This window comes from Pistacia vera, unplaced genomic scaffold (genome assembly GCF_008641045.1).
Source record: "Pistacia vera cultivar Batoury unplaced genomic scaffold, PisVer_v2 Contig140, whole genome shotgun sequence".
Lineage (NCBI taxonomy): Eukaryota > Viridiplantae > Streptophyta > Magnoliopsida > Sapindales > Anacardiaceae > Pistacia > Pistacia vera.
This window is the reverse complement of record NW_022195467.1, coordinates 101,280-121,075: the sequence shown is the minus strand read 5'-3', so window position 1 is coordinate 121,075 and position 19,796 is coordinate 101,280. Positions and strand designations below refer to the sequence as shown.

Below are 19,796 nucleotides of genomic sequence, written 5' to 3'. Positions count from 1 at the left end.
TTGGACGTGCTTGGTTTTGTAGAGTACCTCACATCAGAAGAACCAAAACCTAGAGTAGACAATTTTGATAAAAAAACTTGACACATGGAAGAAAGGAAATAAGGTATGTCGTCATACTATCCTTAGTACATTATCGAATGAGCTTTATGATGTTTATTGCGCTTATAAAACTACACATGAGATATGGACAATCCTGAAAAAGAAATATGTTGTTGAAGATACTGGATCACAAAAATACACCATAGGAAACTTCCTAGATTTTAAAATGGTAGAAGAAAAAGAGGTATCCATGCAAGTCCATAACTATCATTTATTGATAAATGACTTGAAAAATGAAGAAATAATTCTTCCTAAAACTTTTGTGGCTGGTTGTTTAATTGAGAAACTTCCAGATTCATGGAGAGCTTATAAGAATAGTATGAAACATAAGCAGAAGCAAATGAGCTTAGAAGATGTGATAGTACATATTAGGATTGAGGAGACGAATAGGCATAGAGATAAAGCTGATAAGGCCAAGGAATTGACATCCAAGGCTAATGTTGTTGAAAGCTAGGTGATCCTCCTCAACCTAAGAACAAGAAACCGCAGAGTTTTAAGAACAATAACAAGAAATTGTTTAACAACAACCCCAAAGGACACTATTTTGTGTGTGGGAAAACCGGACATTTTGCTAGCCAATGTAGATACAGAAAAATTGGAGACAACAAAAATCCTCCTAAAGCCAATTTGGCTAAGGGAGATAATGTTATTGCCGCTGTGGTTGTCTCACAATTGAACATGATTGCTGAAAAGAAAGAATCAATAATTAATTATGGGGCCACAAAGCATATTTGTGAAGATAGAAATTCTTTCTATGAATACATACTAGTAAGAGATGGAGAAGAATGTGTTTACCTTGCTGATTCTTGCTCTATTCTTGTTTTGGGTAAGGGGAAAATTCTTCTCAAACTTACTTTTGGGAAAACCCTCTCACTGAGTAATGTTTTATATGTTCCAAACATTCGATATAATCTTGCATCTGTTTATGTATTAGGAAAGGCTGGAGTGAAAGTCTCCTTTGAGGGTGACAAAATTGTAATGTCCAAGAATTGAGCTTTTGTTGGGAAGGGGTATTGTTCTAGAGAGTTATTTAAACTCAATGTACTTAATGTTATTATGAATGAAAATGCATCTTCTTTTGCTTATGTTATTGATTCAATAGATTTATGGCATGGTAGATTAGGTCATGTGAATTATGGTTATCTGAAAAAGATGAAAGAACTTGGTTTATTATCAAATGTTAATATTTCAAATATTGATAATTATGATGTGTGTGTCGAATCTAAATCCACTAAAAAGACTTGTAAACTAGTTCTAGAACGAGCAAATGAGCTTCTCGGTTTAATTCACAGTGATCTTGGAGATTTGAAATAAACTATGACCAGAGGAGGAAAAAAGTTTTATATAACTTTTATTGATGATCACTCTAGATAAACTAGAGTATACTTATTGAGAAGTAAAGATGAAGCAATTAAAATGTTCTTAACATATAAAAATGAAGTTGAAAATCAACTCAATAAGAAAATTAAAAGGTTAAGAATAGATAAAGCAGGTGAATATGAGTCAAATGACTTTGATTATTTTTGTAGAGATCATGGTATTATACATGAGACTACACCTCTTTATTCTCCACAGTCTAATGGAGTTACTAAGAGGAAAAACAAAACTTTAAAAGAAATGGTGAATGCTATGTTGATTAGTTCTGGAGCACCTTTTAATTTGTTGGGGGAAGCAATGCTTTCAGCTTGTTACATACAAAACAAAATTCCTTTTAAGAAAACAGGCAAAACACCATATGAACTCTGGAAAGGTCATGTACCTAACCTAAAATGTTTTAAAGTGTGGGGGTGTCTTACTAAAGTCCTAATTCCTAAACCTAAAAGGAAAAGCTTAGGGCCCAGGACTGTTGATTGTATGTTTATAGGTTATGCTCAGAGTAGTGTTGCTTATAGATTCATGGTAATAAAGCAAGAGGTTGGTTTGTATGATGCAAACACAATCATTGAATCTAAAAGTGCAGATTTCTTTGAGAATATTTTTCCTAAGAAAATCAATTGTGAAAAGGCTCTACCTCAAAATGAAACTCTTCGAAATTCTTCTGAAAGTTCAGAGTTAGAAATAAGGAGAAGTAAGAAAGTACGAAAAGCCAAAAGTTTTGGTGATGATTACTATGTCTTTCTTATAGAGAATGATCCTTAGACTTATGAAGAAGCAATGACTTCTCGTGATGCATCCCTTTGGAAAGAGGTAGTAAATAATGAAATTGAGTCCATTATGAGTAATCATACATGGGAAGTAGTTAATTTGGCTCCAGGAACTAAACCAATAGGGTGCAAATGAATATTTAAAAAGAAATTAAAGACTGATGGATCAATTGATAAATATAAGGCAAGATTGGTTGCCAAAGGTTATACACAAAAGAAAGATATAGATTATTTTGACACTTATGCTCCTGTAACAATAATAGCACCAATTAGAGTGTTAATTGCTTTAGCCACGTTTTGTTGCACCGCATGTGCAACCATAGTTCTGATCATTTTCACCAGCTGGCCGTTCTCGGGGTTTGACGTTCCCGTCCTCTGGTTATTCGCGGCATGTTGAGATGGCATGGTGGTCAACACCCAACGACGTCCTGTTGCACCTCTTGATGGGTGGTTTCAACATCGTCGTGGTTTTCGGTGGTGGTTTTTGATCTTGTACGCACCATCGTGGGCCTGAAGTGGTTAGATCGCTGAGGTTGTCTGTTGAAATTTCTGAGATGTTGCGGAGACCCTCCTTCTAACGCCAAAATGTTGATACAGAAACTTGCACCAACTAGAGTGATCTGATTGACCTTGGCGGGATCGAAACTAGTGTGTGCGTGATTGTGGATAACCAACAATGGATGAATAATGAATGCAATAAAGTAAATGGCAAAAAAGGATTTTAAAGTGGTTCGGCGAGATGAACTCTTAAGCCTACGTACACTGTTCTTTGTATTCGCTGTGTGAGCTTACAATATAAGTTCCATGAAAATTTTCTAACCCATTTTTCATCATTTGAGGGGGTTTATATACAAAATTTGTACAAAAGAAAGAGCAAAATTAAAGAGATTACAATTAAATTGAAATGTAACTCCAATATTCTTACGATTGAGCGCTGTGATTGCACAAAGATTGCTGTCAATCTAGTCATTCCCAAAATATTTGGGATTTGAAGTTATTTGGGAATTGGTTGAATGATCATTTGGATTGTTCGCAAATAGCTTATGCTGGGTCGAGCTATATCTCGAGGAGTTTATGCTAGGTCGGATAATCAGTAGAGTTGGACTGATTCTCGGTCGAGCTATTATCTCGCAACTCCCTGAGTTTGATGGAAAAATCACACACAACAATACCAATTATACTGCTAAAATATAATGGTCAAGCCGTGTAATTAGTAATTAGTAAGTTAGATGTTTCTGCGAAAAGATTAAGGATTTAATTAAGTAGATGATTAGGTAGTCTTTTTTTAAATAGTAGTCTTTTTCAAGTAGCAGTTTAGGCATGCAACCATATTTGTATATCATTATCACCAACTCTAAGAAGCGATCAAATCTCATTTATATTTCCCGGTTAGAAAGAGTGAATGGATTAAAATCCTTCATCCAAGATGTTTAGTTAGGTGAAATAATCTACATCCTCCTTCGTCAATCGTCAACGTTAATTACATAATGAGATCTGTCACAAATATATTAAATAAATTTTCAGAACCTGCCCGCCCTTCTTTCAAAAACAATTAATCAAATACTATAACATCAATAGTTATTGATATAAAAATAAGAACTACACTTGTAATATATAAATATTACAAGTGTACTATTTATGTAATTTCAAGTGTACGTAAATATAATAGTAGTGGTCTGGTTGTACGTGTTATTGTATCTATATAAAAACGTGTGTAGAGCAAACAGGTAGCTAGCAATGGGGTTAGAGCAAGTTCTCCACATGAATGGAGGGGAGGAAGACTTCAGTTATGCAAACAACTCATCTACTCAGGTTCTCATCACATGGAAAACACATAGAATTAAAGCTCTTTTCTCTCTTTTGTATATTAATCAATTTATATTTCTCTTGCAGAATGACGTGATTTTGAAAGCAAAACCTTTAATACAAGAAAGCATTTATGAGATGTGTAGCAGCAACATATTCTCAGAATGTTTCCGTTTTGCTGATCTGGGATGCTCGTCCGGGCCCAACACATATTTGCCCACATGGGAAGTTATAGAGGCTCTTGATCTAACGTGCCGTGGATTCAATCATAAACCACCCATGCTGCAGGTATTCTTGAATGATCTTCCCGGAAATGATTTCAACAGCGCTTTCAAGTCATTGCCAAGTTTTTATGAAAGACTTGAGAAAGAGAAAGGTGATGAGTTTGGGCAACATAATTGTTTGATAGCTGCAGTTCCTCGATCGTTTTATGAAATGCTATTTCCACCCCATTCCCTTCACTTTATATTTTCCTCTTACGCTGTCCACTGGCTTTCAGAAGTACGTCATGATCATCAGTAGCTAATTAATTATTTTTCTTAACTTGTAAATATATCTTCCATTACAAAAACCGCATCATCCCTTGAATGCACAGTTACCCGAAGGATTAGTGAGTGAATCCGGAATTCCAATGAATAAACAAAACTTTTATATAGGGAAGACGAGTCCTTCTAATGTCAGGAAAGCATGCTTGGATCAGTTTGAGAAAGATTTTACGTTGTTTCTTAAATTACGATCAGAGGAGTTAAAATCTGGTGGTCGTATGGTCCTCACCGTCATGGGTGACGACAAACACAGCCCTCATGTTTGGGACTTATTAGGAAATGTAGCAAATGATATGGTCTCAGAGGTATGACACTATGCATAATATGGTTTGCTCCTCATTAATACCTTGAAAGAATCAGCATGCATGAAGAGTAGTGGAGATGGAGAATGAAAGCATGGATTCTAAAACCAGTTTTCAAACAAAGCTTGGAAAAGAGATTATACCTACTCCTTTGCTTTGGATTGATGAAGATTAGCCTCAAAGTAATGAGACCTCCACACTTTAACACCACCTTGAGAGGTTTAGAGAGTGGTCGGGGCTTGTGAGAGAGTTTTGGTTTTGCTTTGAGCGAACAATGTGTGTTATGAACAAAAATGTAACTTTTTGCATTTTATATACTTGGGCAATTTTGTAATTATTTATTTTCACTTCAAAGCCCAATAAAATCTTATTTTTAAAGGACCCACGAATTTATTATGCTACCTTTGAAATCACTATTATTCAGGGCCCATGTAAACTAAACTAGTTTTGACAACCCATAAAGTTACCCTTTTACCCTTTAACTATTAAAGGTTATTCTTGTTCATCTCATTAATCTTAACACTTTAAGATTTAATCTTAACACTTTAAGATATAATAATTAAATAAATTAATTATTGCTTGACCATTTTAAGCCTCAAATGTCACAAATAGTTTCTATGTAACTATTACTATGAAAACCCCTTATTACCCTCGAAAGGTGCTAGCCTCTTCGGATAATCATTTCTCTCTCTCATCATTCTCTAACTTCTCAAGGCTATTGGTGTGACCATGTAGGTCCACCGTGGATTAGCCGTGAGCCGGTTCTGGATGAATCGGAAACCTGTCTGGAGGCCCAACGACTATGGTAAACATATGCAAGTGGCCATAGTCCCTAAACCACGATGAAGAAATACTTCATCGAACCCATTTCAGATCATACGTACCATGCAGGTAAAGTCCCTCCATTGAGATACCCTGATCGAGCATGGATTCATGGAACGTCAAAATCCTAAACTCGATCTTCTACTGAATCGTCGATCAATATGTCGGAACCGTCATCACAAACTGTTTTGTGAGCTATAATAGACTTGGCCAGAGATTCGTTTTCCGACATTTATCGATGTTCATCTAGGAACTCGAACCGGATGGAGTCAGCGGTACTCCCGATCCTATATTTCCGAGTCCTGGATCCCCTCTTGACCATCGTTCGTTTCTGCATATGAACAATGCATGACCAAATAGGCTTTATTATACGAACAATGATTAGTCTCGTACTTATACAACGTATGAACCATACGACCCATATCGGATCCGACTACAATGTCTAGGTCAAAGGACTACATCGTGCATGATAAAACAACGAAAATCATTGACTACATGCTTTTCCAAGTGATTTGTCGTTATTTGGTCACGTTCGAAAAACAGTCACCAACCGTTAATCCATACCAATGCCCTAGTGACATGACTATCATCGTCATCCGTACTTATATCAACTCATGATATCTTTCGAAAGCATCCGATATGCCTATTGTGCAATTAGTGCCCAAATTATTGCTTCCGTAGGGACCCTTTTCGATAATTCATTACCGATTAAATGAATCATCTGGACAATTCATATACATATTTTATTTTAAATGCATGACTGAATAAAGGAAGCAATTATATATATGAATTGAAGAATTTTTCTCCATTATTTATGATATAGATACAAGACAAAATGCTCTGAAACCGACAACACGAATGGTTTTCAGGGCATACACTAATATACACTAACATACCTGTTATGCCAAAAATATAAGGGTCGACGTCAGGACCTTTTAGCCCACAAAAGTCAGATCATTGGAACAAACCATCTGCGTCTGTCAGGATAGTGGGCAAGCGTCAGACTAGTCAGAAGGCTGTGGTGCTCCCACGTGTCCAATCACTGCTCTAAATCGTGCAAATCACTCGGAAGGCGGGCAATGACATAAAGAAGGATTTGCACACATAATCCCACCAACTTGCAGATTTAGTGATCATTGCCTCAAGAAATCTGACTAAAATTGGGAATTCATTTTTCATTAAAGGGATTCACACATTTTTCACTTGATTAATTATTCTCTCTTTTCTTAGCAATTGATATCTGTATCATTTATAAAGTCAGTTAGCTAATAGCGACCTGACCCCTATTATCAATATAAGCATCAGTGGACGTAAGACTTGCTACCTTAGCATCCGAACCACTTAAAAATTGTCATTGCATTTACTATCTCTATCCATTACTTTCACAGGTGATTTCGAGGGTCCCTACAACTTTCGCACGTGCGTTTTGTTGGTGCAGAATCTCGCATCAACAGTTTGGCGCTAGAAGGAGGGCCTGATTAGTGTTCATCCTTCATCAGGAGAGTCTCCAACATACTGGTCCTACAACAACAAAGGCCCGCCAACCAGAACATGAGCAAACAACCAGGGCACTCAGGGTGCCCCCAAGTTCAGGGATAACCTCTTCCAAAAAACCTTCAGCGTAGAATGCTGTAGGAGATATTCCGTCAAGCTCACAGCTTGACCCGTATAAGAAGTACCTGGAGAGGTTTGACAATACTCTCCAGACGGTCAACCAAAGGTTGGACGTTTGGACCAAGGCGCGCCATCCAAGTCAGCTGCGGTGGTACAACCGCCAAAAACTCCTGCAGGTCGCGCGAAAGCGCAGCAAAGGAAATAGCCTGGGCGCGCGCACTGTAGCGCGAAGGCGAAAGGGTAAGCAGGTGGCAAAAAGCAAGCCATGGGCTCCAAAGGGCCACCAGACATCGACCGCGTCCCAAGCAGAATACCAGTCTCTGAGACCGGTGAAAAGAACAGCCTGAAATGTCGTATGCCAGTCGCAGGTACGTACCCATAAAGTGTTGGACGGGTCAATCTTATCACCGTCAGCAAGCCAATCTTGGTCGCCACAGTGCGAGGGGTCCCATATTCGCGGGGCGGTTTTACTATCGCGAAGGTCATGAGAATACCCCGCACCTCATCGCCACGCACGCCTTAGTCAGCGTGTGTCGAGAGTGGCTGGAACCGCCAGCCAAGGCGAAGAAGTGCCCGATCTGGACATTCCTCAATCGTAATCGCGAGAATCGAACTCGCGTGGGTGAACAACCCCCAAGGGCTCCGTTGTCGCAAATGAGAGCTGCAGCGAGCTCTAGATAGGCTAAGGGCCCAGCAAAATAAGCAGGGACAGGTTGCATCTGCATCCCCCTTTCTCCCGAGGTGTTAGCCACTCCACTCCCGCTAGAGATGGATGCCCGACATGCGGGCGTTTGATGGAAACCCGCTCCGCAGGATCATCTGTAGAATTTAACGACCTGATGGAGCTTCACCAGCTCCAGACTTGGCAAAATGCTGCTGTCTAGCAGTAACTGAAAGATTCAGCATGCATGAAGAGTGGTGGAGATGGAGAATGAAAGCATGAAAGCATGGATTAAAAAAACGGTTTACAGCAAAGCTTGGATATGAGATATATACTACTCCTTTGCTTTGTGATTGATGAAGATAGCTTCAAAAGGATGAAACCTCCACACTTTAACACCACCTTGAGAGGATTAGAGAGTGGCCTTGGCTAGGGAGAGAGAGTTTTAGTTTGTGTTTGAGTGAACAAGTGAATAATGAACAAAATGCAACCTTGCACTTATATACTTGGGCTATTTTGCAATATTTATTCACTTCCAAGCCCAATAAAATCTTATTTTATAAAGGGACCCCACGAATTAATATGCTACCCTTGAATAATCAATATTATTCAAGGGCCCATGTAAACTAAACTAGTTACATTAACAACCCATAAATTTACCCTTTTTACCTTAACTATTAAAAGGTTATTTTGTTCATCTCATTAATCTTAACCTTTAAGATATAATTAAATATAATTAATTATTGCTTGACCATTTTAACCTTAAAATATCACAAATTGTTTTCTAGTAACTATTACTATAGAAATCCCGTTATTACCCTCGGAAGGTGCTAGCCCTCTTCGGATAATCATTTCTCTCTTCCTCATTCTCTAACTTCTAAGGCTATTGGTTGGACCATGTAGGTCCACCGTGGATTAGCCGTGAGCCGGTTCTGGATGAATCCGGAAACCCTCCGGAGGCCCAACGACTATGGTAAACATCTAGCAATGTGCCATAGTCCCTAAACCACGATGAAGAAATACTTCATCGAACCCATTCAGATCATACGTACCATGCAGGTAAAGTTCCTCCATTGAGATATCCTAATCGAGTATGGATTCATGGAACGTCAAAATCCTAAACTCGACTTCTACCGAATCGTGATCAATATGTCGGAACTCGTCACACAACTGCTTGTATGACTAATAATAGACTCTGGCAGAGATTCAATTTTTGACATTTATCGATGTTCGTCTAGGAACTCGAATCTGATGGAGTCAGCAGTACTCCCGATCCTATATTTTCGAGTCAATGGATCCCCTCTTGGCCATTGTTCGTTTCCGCATGAACAACGCATGACCAAAGGCTTTATTGTACGAAACATGGTAGTCTCGTCTTATACACCTGAATCATATGCATCCATATCGGATCCGATACAATGTCTCAGGTCAAAGGACTACATCGTGCATGATATAACCAAACGAAATCATTGACTACATGCTTTTCCAAGTGATTTGTCGTTATTCGGTCACATTCGAAAAACAGTTCACCAACCGTTAATCCATACCAATGCCCCAGTGACGACTATCACTGTCATCCGTACTTATATCAACTCATGATATCTTTGGAAGCATCCGGTATGCCTACTGTGCAATATAGTTGCCAAATTTATATTGCTTCCGTAGGGAACCCTTTTCGATAATTATTTACCTATTAAATGAATCATCTGGACAATTCATATACGTACTTATTTTTAATGCATGACTGAATAAAGGAAGCAATTTACATATAAGAATTAAAGAACTCTTTCTTATTATTTAGATATATATAGATACAAGACAAAATGCTCTGAAACCGACAACACGAATGGTTTCTAGGGCATACACTAATATACACTAATAGTAACATTGACCTCCCATGCCAAACGAGGTTCAGGTCACTCCCAGCAGGGTCGGTCAGTCGTGGCCTCAGATGAGCACGACGTTCCTAAGGCATTTTCAAGCGAATCGGAAGTTTTCAATGCCTTTGAGCTGCCTTAGCAACAAAGGCAAGAAAAGGATGAATCCCTCAGTCATACATTGACCGTTCTCACAGGGAACTCAATAAGGTGGCTCATATCCCGAAGAGTCTGTTCGAACTCTCATTATAGCTGGGGTTCGCCCGTAAACCAACCTGTGGAAGGAATTACAAGCTAAGGACGATGTCTCCCTCACAGGATTCACAATCTTGCGGAGAAATACCTAATCGCAGAGGGGACACTGACGATCAGCGAAAAGGGAAGAAAACACTACGGCACAAGAAATCCTATGCTCCCATTCCTCTTGCGACTGCGACAGGGTTCAATATACTCCACTGAATGTGTCTGTAACGACCATTCTTGATAAATCGAGGAGGCCAGTCTGCTAGTGAGCTAGAACCATGAAAACTCCCGCGACAGCCAGGAATAATAAAAAATACTATCGCTTCCATCGGGACAACGGGCATCATACAGATGAATGCCGAGCTCTAAAGCAAGCAATCGAAGAGCTCATCAAGAAGGGCACTTCAAGGAGTATATTGATGTACGCTCTGCAAAGGAGAAGAACCAAGAGGAACAAGGAAGAAAGCGTCGTGATTGCAGTGGGTATAGCAGCGTTAACTAATCTTTGGGGGACCACACCTCACAGGAAATAACGAGGCGCGTAGGAAGGTACGCTTGCGAAGCCCACACGACCCGATCAGGGTGATGAGCACATCGCAGCGACCACAAAAGGCTCGAAAGGAGGAGCCAATTGTCTTATGAGAAGGAGGCAGCTCGTTTGCATCATCCTCATGACGATGCTCTTGTGATCACGCCTTAATAGGGTGCCATAATGTCTGCAGAATTCTCGTGGACAACGGAAGCGCTGTGAACAAACCATTCCAGACCGCTTTCGAAAGAATAAACGTGGATGAACCCGAACGTAAGCCCACCTCGATCCCTCTTTACTGCTTTACAGGGGACCACCTGATCCCCAAAGGAACGATCCAGTCCCAGTCACGCTCGGTGACTACGACGAGGTGACTAGGGTTATTGAATTCTTGGTCGTGGATTGCCCACGGCCTTCAATGGAATCTTGGGGCGACCTATGAGAAGCTTCAAGGCCGTCACTTCCATATACCATCTCAAGATGAAGTTCCAACCTCCAATGGGGATAGGGGAAGTGACGGATCGCAAAGGCATCTCGCGATTGCACATAAAAGCAGCACAGATGGCGTGTAAAGGAAAGGGCATTTTGAGATGTGTGCCTCACCAGGCTATGACGATCAGCCGGATCGAGCCACAGCCGGCCTAGCAGAGTATATAGATCCTCGAATCCAGGAAGTGTCCCCAGTGGCCGGTTGAGGATCTGTCCTGGTTTCGGTTGATCCAAAAGAGCAAGGAGTGTTAGAATTGGAAGCTGTCTCACACCCAGGTCGCGTCCGAGCTGATAAGCTTCCTGATTGAAAACATCGATGTGTTTGCATGGTCGCTATAGATATGGTTGGGATCAGGGACATCATTTGCCATGCGTTAAACATCGACAGTGAAGCTAAGCCAGTTCACCAGAAAAGAAGAGCGATGGATTGGAGCGGTATGCCGCCTTGAAATTAGAAGTGGACAACCTGCTCCAAAATGGGTCCATCCGAGAGGCACTTTACCCGACCTGGGTTGCCAACCCGGTTCTGGTAAAGAAGCCAAATGGGAAGTGGCGAACCTGCGTCGACTTCAGCGACCTCAATAAGGCTTGCCCTAAAGACAACTTCCCCTTGCCAAGAATTGACAGCTCGTGGATGCCACTCAGGGCACGAGCTGCTGTTTTATGGATGCATACTCGGGATACAATCAAATTCTGATGTATGGCCCAGACGAGGAGCATACATCCTTCATTACAGATCAGGGGCTGTATTGTTACAAAGTTATGCCTTTTGGCCTCAAGAATGCTGGCGCGACCCTCCAGGATTGGTTAACCGAATGTCTTGACCAGATCAAAAGAACAATGGAGGTCTATGTGGACGACAGTAGTCAAATCCCAGGTCGCCTCAGAGCACATTGCGCATTCCGCTGAGATGTTTGACATCCTCCGACTGTATAGGATGAAACGAATCTCTCAAGTGTTCATTCGGAGAGTATCACAGGAAAGTTCCTGGGGTACATGGTTAACCAGCGGGGGATAGAAATAAACCCTGAAAAGATTGAAGCTCTCGCTGACATGGAGAGCCCGACCATCAAAAAGCAGGTCATGTGTCTTAACGCGGAATAGTGGCACTTAGTGCTTATATCAAGATTACAGATCGTGCTTCCTCTTAATGTCCTAAAGGCCAAAAAGAGGTTCGAGTGGACACCGGAGTGCGAACAAGCGTTCCAAAGCATAAAAGAACACCTCGGGAAACCACCTCTCCTGTCCAAGCCTTTTCCACAAGAAATCCTACTTCTGTACCTGTCGTTTCAGTTCACGGCCAGTGCAACTTTGATTCGGGAAGAGGAAAAGGCGTAGTGGCCAGTGTACTATGAGAGCAAGTGCTGACGGATGCCGAGATGTAGTATCACAAATGGAGCGATTAGCCCTGCCCTGCTGATTGCCTCCAGAAAGCTGCGACCTTACTTCACGCCCATACTATCCATGTGATGACTAATACCCCTCAGAAAAGTCCTTTAAAAGCCAGAAGCATCGGGTAAATTACTAAATGGGCCATGGAATTAAGTCAGTTGGATCTTAAGTATAAACCAAGATCGACATAAAAGGGCAGGCAGTTGCTGACTTCATCTCAGAATTTTCCTATCTTCTGAGTGAGCAACAGCTGGCGAAGCCATTCAGGAAGATATTCAGAATCTGTCGACCTGGAGTCTCTTAGTCGACGGGTCATCGAACAGAAAAAAGGTCGGTGCCAGTCTCCTTCTTTTGAGCCCGAAGGGGCTGTATTCATGGCATTCTTTGGTTCAGATTTAAAGCAACCAACAACGAGGTTGAGTATGAGCTCTGCTCGCAGGGTTGCAGTTGGCCAAAGAGAGGGCGCAACCACGATCAGCGTGTACAGCGATTCCATGCTGGTCGTCAACCAAATTTTGGGGGAATATCAAGCCAAGGAAGAGAACATGGTCCGTTATCTGAAAGAACCAAGGTCGCACTCGAGCCGTTCAATATTTTGAAATCATCAGATTAGAGAAAACAACCTGTGGCTACACATGGCAAGGATAGCCTCGGCGTTGGACTCAGAGGCACCAGTAGCATTCCTGTTCAGCTCGTTGAAACCCAAGTATCAGCGATTGAACAGGCCGTGATGCGACTCATTCTGTTCCTGGATGACTACCATTTTTCTGTACCTCAAGAATGAGACTTTCCGGACGACAAGGTGAGGCGAGGGTCCTGCGAGATAAGATCTGCTCACTATACCCTCATCGGGGACCAGCTGTATAGGAGAGGATTTAGGGCCCCTTCCTGATGTGTAACAGCGAAGAAGTGGCTACATTATGAGGGAAGTCTCGAAGGGATCTGCGATAACACCACCGCCGTACGATCTCTTGCAAACAAGGTGTCATCAAGGGTACTATTGAATTCAAGACGACGCTTACGACTTGTCAAGAGATGTGATAAGTGTCAGCGGTTCGCAAGCATACCGCGAGCTCCCTCCAAGAACTGATAACCATGACTAGCCCCTGACCTTTTCATGTGGGGGATTGATTCTCATTGGCCCCTTGCCAGTGGAAAAGGGGGAGTCAAATATGCCGTGGTCGCGGTAGATTACTTCACCAAATGGGTAGAAGCTGAACCCTAGCCGCGATCACGACTAGAAAGTGAAGGACTTCGTTTTCAGGAATACTGTGTGCCTTTGGAATTCTCATACCCTCATTTCAGATAATGGAAAACAGTCGACAATAAAGAATTCAAACAGTTTTGTGACGAGCTGGGCATCCATAAGAAATTCGTCTCTGTGGTAAGAACGCAAGCAAATGGCCAAGTTGAAGCTGTCAACAAAGCCATCAAGCACTCTAAAGGCAAAACTTGGCACAGCCAGGGGGAATTGGGCCGAGACCTCCTGAAGTCCTATGGGCATACCAAACCACTCCAAGGACCTCCACCTCGGAAACACCTTTTCGCTGGCATACGGGTGCGAAGCAATGATCCCCGTCGAGGTATGAACTGGGTTCGCTTCGGAGAGACTTGTACAATGAGGCCGATAACGAAGCACTCATAAGGGCGGGCCTGCACTATTGAAGAACGCAGCAAGGCTTCGCTAAGGATAGTAGCCTATTAGCAACGCACAAAAAAGTTCTTCGATTCAAAGGTCAGGCGAAGAGACTTCCAAGTCGGCAACGTGGTGTTAAAGAAGTTCTCCTCAGAACCAGAGAACCAAGTACGGGAGTTTTAGGGCCGAACTGGGAAGGTCTGTACCGCATGGTAAGTAATCAGAAGGGGACTTATCATTTCAAAGGCTAAACGGTTCCAAGGTACCTCAGGCTGGAATGCTGAACATTCGGCCATACTATCAGTAATTCCGAACTCAGCTTTCCTTGTAAATTAATTTCTGATTTTTTGAAGTCATTTCTTTGTAAAGTTTATCTTGAGCATTTGTAAACGATCTCTATGTATAATCCATCGTGCGAAAAGTTATGTTATCTTTGACTCAATGAATGTAAACGATCAAAAGAACTCATGTTGTAAAGCGAACAGAAAATTGGAAGGCAAAAAGTATTTCGTTACTATGGAGTACAACAGGAAAGAAGACATGATTACAAGACCTAATCAACCCCTATAGGGCCGACTCCTCGTCCTAGGGTTGGTCAGCTGAGGATTTGTTACTGCGTGTCTGAACCTTCTGGTCGGAAAGTCGCCGCTTGTCATCCTCCCGAGCCATGGACATGAGTTTCCTGCAGTCTTCCGGGAGGTCGGACATGTCAAGAAGAGGATTCTGGGCGCAAGGCATATATAGAGTCGATGCCATTCGGTAGCCTTCTCCTGACCTCCTCTGTCAAGGAAGCAACTTTCCCTTGACTCTCCTGAAGTTCACCTCAAGAGCCTGCCTAGCTTCTCAGAGGCCTCTCTCTCCTTTTCTGCTCGCGGACCTACAAGGAGGACGCTTTTATTCCTGGTCCTTCTCCCTGGCCTGTTTGGAGAGTGACTATGGTCCTTTACAGCTCCTTATCCTCTCCTTGCTTCTCGAGCTACGCTTTCTGGAAATCCACCGTACGAAGAGCTGCATTTCTTTCATTCAATAACTATTCGCCGATTCGAGGGACAGGTTTCTCTTTGCTTCGGTAGCTTCCAAGTTTGCTTAAGCACGCGTTCTCTTCCTTTAGGTAGCGCCTCTTCGCAATTCCAGTTGTATCTTTCCAGGACACTTCTCATGGAAAGAAGAGCCTACGAACAAAAGAAGAAAGAGTTAGAAATCAAAAGAGTTAAGTCCTCGCCGAGGACAGTTCGCTCACCTTGCTTATATGCTGGATCGATGGACATTAGGACCACGTTGCTGGAACTTGCGAAATGCTCGAAAGATTTCGAAAGTCCGCATTCTTGTAGGGCATACACCACCGGCTACAGGTACTCCGGCAGGTTCTCTAGCGAGTCCAATACTGTGGGACCCTTCTTCGCAGCCTCAGCAGCCATCGTGTCATCCATAGGCTCTTGCCCGACTTGCTTGCGTCCAGTCGCGACCTCTTGGCTGTCGCCTTTAGATTCAGTCTCCGATTCCTTGGCTTGAATCTGCTTCCTCTTTTTCCACTAAGCCATGGTTTTCATCCTTGGCGAGCAGGCGACGGCTGGGCGATCTTCGTGTTGCGTTGGTATGTCCTCTGCGGCTGTGGTTGGGACGTTTCGGAAGTTGTGCTTGTGGCTCGGGGTCGCGCCCTCAGCCTGGGGGGCGTTCATGCAGCTTCGGTGCCTAGTTTCTTCGTCCGAGGAAAGTTGATGGGCCTTCGACGAGGTTGCTTTGGTTCCTTCGATGGCATGGTGTTGCTGCATACAAGGCGAGGTTAGTGAAGGTATTTGTTCCACGACCAGAAAAAAATCAGTTAGGGAAACTTACATTGTGGAGGCTCTAACGACGCGTGGCGTTAAAGAAACCGTACTCCGCAAATTCGCGGTTGTCACAAGTGTCGTTGCGTCAGCTTGTCCTCAGGAAGGGAGCGAACTGCAAGATCTTCTTCTATCATGGAGCAGCCCTATCAGTTGTCTTGTTAACTGCAAGAAAGAAAAACCAGGTCGTTAGAGCGAACAAGCTTCGAATGCAATGAGTTTGCCAAAAATAAAACGAAATACAAACAAAGAGAAAGAAGCCTACTCAGATCCTGGAAGCGGCAATGACATCGTAACGAAAGAAGAAAAACTCGTTTGTAGGCTGCGTTGCTGGGATAACTGTGTATCCTGTCGGCAATGGGGAGGTCGCCTGGACAATATATACGAATCCTTGTCCTTGCTCTTCTTCAGATAATACGAGCAGCCGAGCTTAAAGCTATCAGTTTGCCAGTCCCTTTCCTGGCACGCGATGTACATTACAATAGCAATGACGTACGCGTTCGGGTTAGTGCATCGGTGCGACCCCAAGGTGGTCAAAAAACAACCTGATGAAAGGGTGTAGGGGGATAAGTCCTCCACCCTTGATAATCTCCTTGGGATCGCAGCCAAGCCTTTTGCTGGGGATCGCGACGAGTGCGTCAGGTCATGGAATACGTTACTTCTGCCGAACTGGCTTATTACCCTCTCAGTTCTTCCTCGGTGAGTACCGAGAGAACCTCAAGAGGGATGCTAAGAGCCACATCGGGACGAGCTGGTACCCTGCTCAGGTCTGGTATCTGAGGTGTCCATTTTGCTAGTCTGCAAAAGCGACAAGTAGAGGGATTATTTGGTCTCCGTACGCTATATTGTATGATGACATGGGAGGAAATAAACTCCCTTAAATCCTAAATAAATACCCTAGCAAATGGCCGCTCAAACCGACGTAGACGACTAGTCTCTGATGGGTTACCGGAAGATCGATGCCATTAACTCATGGAAAAAATAAGTTGATGGCAAGAAAAACCTTACCTCTCAGGTACGATGATGGTGTCTGCTTAGATGCCGGAAAAATGCAAGTCTGGAAGACCAGGTTCGGCCTATGAAAATCTTTTGTTCTCTGTGAAAAAGGCTTGGTAACATTGCCTGAGAGCGATTTGTGGTTTTTATAACGCTGGATCGGCGTTTGGATTTCTTGAAATCGAAACAACGTTCGAGCGGTAAAGGTTTCTTACCGTTGATCTTGGCCACGTGTCACTCATCAGCGAAGAAGGGTGAGCGAAAAAGACTGGATGAAGTCAGACTTTCACCTTTCAGTTAAAAGTCAAGCGACGGCCATATCTCTCCCAGAGCATTAATTGCGTCTAAATCTTCATTTATTGCTCTGGTAAGGTGCACGTTCCAATGCATATTGCATTTAATGCCCTGGTAAAGAGCATTGTTTCAGCATGCAAGGCATTAAATGTTGGGGCATTCGCCACACAAGGGGCACACCTATCAGGCAGGGATGGCTTCATTAAATGCCTTCCTGTTACCAGAATAAATGGGTGACGTCAAACGAAACCAGGTCGCTCGTCCTTGAGCATGCGGGTCTTGTTCATGCAAATGCCGCTCCGACCTACTCTCGAACAGTTAAAGTTTTAGAAATATCTAACCGCGGCAAGACCTGTAGTTTCCAAGGTTCAATCCTCAAACCTTAAAAAACTAGGGGGCTTTGTTATGCCTAAAAAATAAGGGTGACATCAGGACCCTTTAGCCCGCAAAAGTCAGATCATTGGAACAGCCACCGTCTGCGTCTGTCAGGATAATGGGCATGCGTCAGACTAGTCAGAAGGCTGTGGTGCCCCCGTGTCCAATCCCTGCTCTAAATCACGCAAATACTCTGGAAGGGGGGCAATGTGACATAAAGAAGGATTTGCACGGATATCCACCAACTTGCAGATTTAGTGTCATTGCCTCAAGGCATCTGACTATAAATTAGGAATTCATCTCCATTAAAGGAGTCGCACATTTTTCACTTGATTAATTATTCTTCTTTTCTTAGCAATTGATATCTTGTAATATCATTATAAAGTCAGTCAACTAATAGCGACCTGACCCCTATCACAATATAAGCATCAGTGGACGTAGGACTTGTACTTAGCATCCTCCGAACCACTTTAAAAAACTGTCTCCATTGCATTTACTATTCTTATCCATTACTTTCACGTGTGATTTCGGGGTCCCTAAAACATTCGCAGTGCGTTGTTTTTGGCGCAGATCATCGCTTTTTTTTTTTTTTTTTTTTTTTTTTTTATCAACTGATATTACCAAAGATGAGGAGAAGCTATTTCTATACTATATGTTTTTTTTTTTTTTTTTTTTCGAGAATAGTATTAACTTCTCTGATTATTTAAATCAATTTAGGGGTTGATTGAAGGATCAAAATTGGAATCATTCAATGTTCCACTATATTCACCTCGTGCTGAAGAAGTAAGGCATATTATTGAAAGAGAAGGATCATTCAACATCCATCAGCTTCAAACATTCAATATAAGCTGGTTCCAGATCTCCGACATGAAGAATCATGAAGGCCTGGAGTTGGACAGTAGTAAGTATTCAGAAGTAGGAGGCAAGATTGTAGCAGGTCGAAAGAGAGCGGTAGCAGAACCCCTTGTGGCTAGACATTTTGGGAAGGCCATCATGGATGATATGTTCCAAAGATTTTCAATCAAAGCAACTCACTACTTGGAAATGGAACCAAGAGCAGCATACCCGAGTATACTTTTTTCCTTGATAAAAAAACGAACATTCTATATTAAATAAGAGAGTGTGCATATTCATGGAGGAAACTAAATGGTTCTTAACTGTGCCTTGGAAAATAAATGGTTGTGTCTTTAATGTTTCGTCAAATAACTACATAAATTCGAAACTGTGCTATGTACCTTCAACATCAAGGAGGTCCACAAGTTTAGGTACTGTATCAAAATTCTTGCTATGTTCTCATTTCATTTCAGAATCAAGTCCATGCAGTTTATTTTTGTGAGTTAATGACACTTCCCCACCCAAGGTTTGCCTTCATGACACTTCCCATCCAAAAAGTTTCAAAATACCACTTTTTGCTAATACTCAAAATATATTTCACTTTTTCAGCCGATGTTTAACGAGTTACTAGAAGTTTGTGTGAAGGCATCTCCAACCAGATTTACACCAAAATGGTGAGGGAATTTTGCTCCAACCACACACCAAAAGCCACACTAAATTGGTGTGAATGAATAGTATCACACCAAATTTGGTGCAACACTATTTATCCACACCAATTCGGTGTGACGCTATCATATACCACAAACATATTTTATTTGCTTATTTTTGTTATTTTTATTTATGTTAATTTAATTATTATTTATAATAATAAATTTATAATAATTATATAATTCAAAAAATGATGAAAAATTAAAAACAAAACTTCATTCAATGCAAATATTAAACTACAATAACTCAAAATAAATTAACACTAATTTAAAAACACTAAAATTAATAGAAAATACAATATAAACTAAAATAACAATTTAGTATTCCGGTAGATTAGTTTTGAAAAGAACTAGAGCTATAATAAGATCCTTGACCATGTTGTTGAGCTTTTTTTTGCATAATTCTTGATTGCTCATTTGAAAAAACTCACGCAAGCTCATATTGGTTATGGAATTCAAATCCTTGAATAAAATTTTGTTATCTTCTCGACATAGACAAATCAAGAATACGGAGGCTCATCATGCTCTTCAAAATGCATTGATTGATAATTTGTGGGAAGAATATACTAATTCAGAAAATTAAATTACTATGAATATGAAATTTT

General features: G+C 41.7%; 1 protein-coding gene across 1 annotated transcript; it reads left to right on the top strand.

Annotated features, from left to right (window-relative positions):
- Positions 1-3,980: 3,980 nt before the first annotated feature.
- LOC116123163 (probable caffeine synthase 4) lies at positions 3,981-18,766 on the top strand. The gene is made up of 4 exons (XM_031408971.1): positions 3,981-4,055; positions 4,137-4,550; positions 4,645-4,899; positions 18,368-18,766. The coding sequence occupies exons 1-4, from the start codon at positions 3,981-3,983 to the stop codon at positions 18,764-18,766; spliced, it is 1,143 nt and encodes a 380-aa protein (XP_031264831.1).
- The last annotated feature ends 1,030 nt before the right edge of the window (positions 18,767-19,796 follow it).

Bases quoted from the DNA above. Each gene is read 5' to 3' on its own strand.
- LOC116123163 (XM_031408971.1), top strand. From the start codon at position 3,981: ATGGGGTTAGAGCAAGTTCTCCACATGAATGGAGGGGAGGAAGACTTC. The intron at 4,056-4,136 runs GTTCTCATCACA...TTTCTCTTGCAG, and splicing joins CAAACAACTCATCTACTCAG to AATGACGTGATTTTGAAAGC. The intron at 4,551-4,644 runs GTACGTCATGAT...TTGAATGCACAG, and splicing joins CTGTCCACTGGCTTTCAGAA to TTACCCGAAGGATTAGTGAG.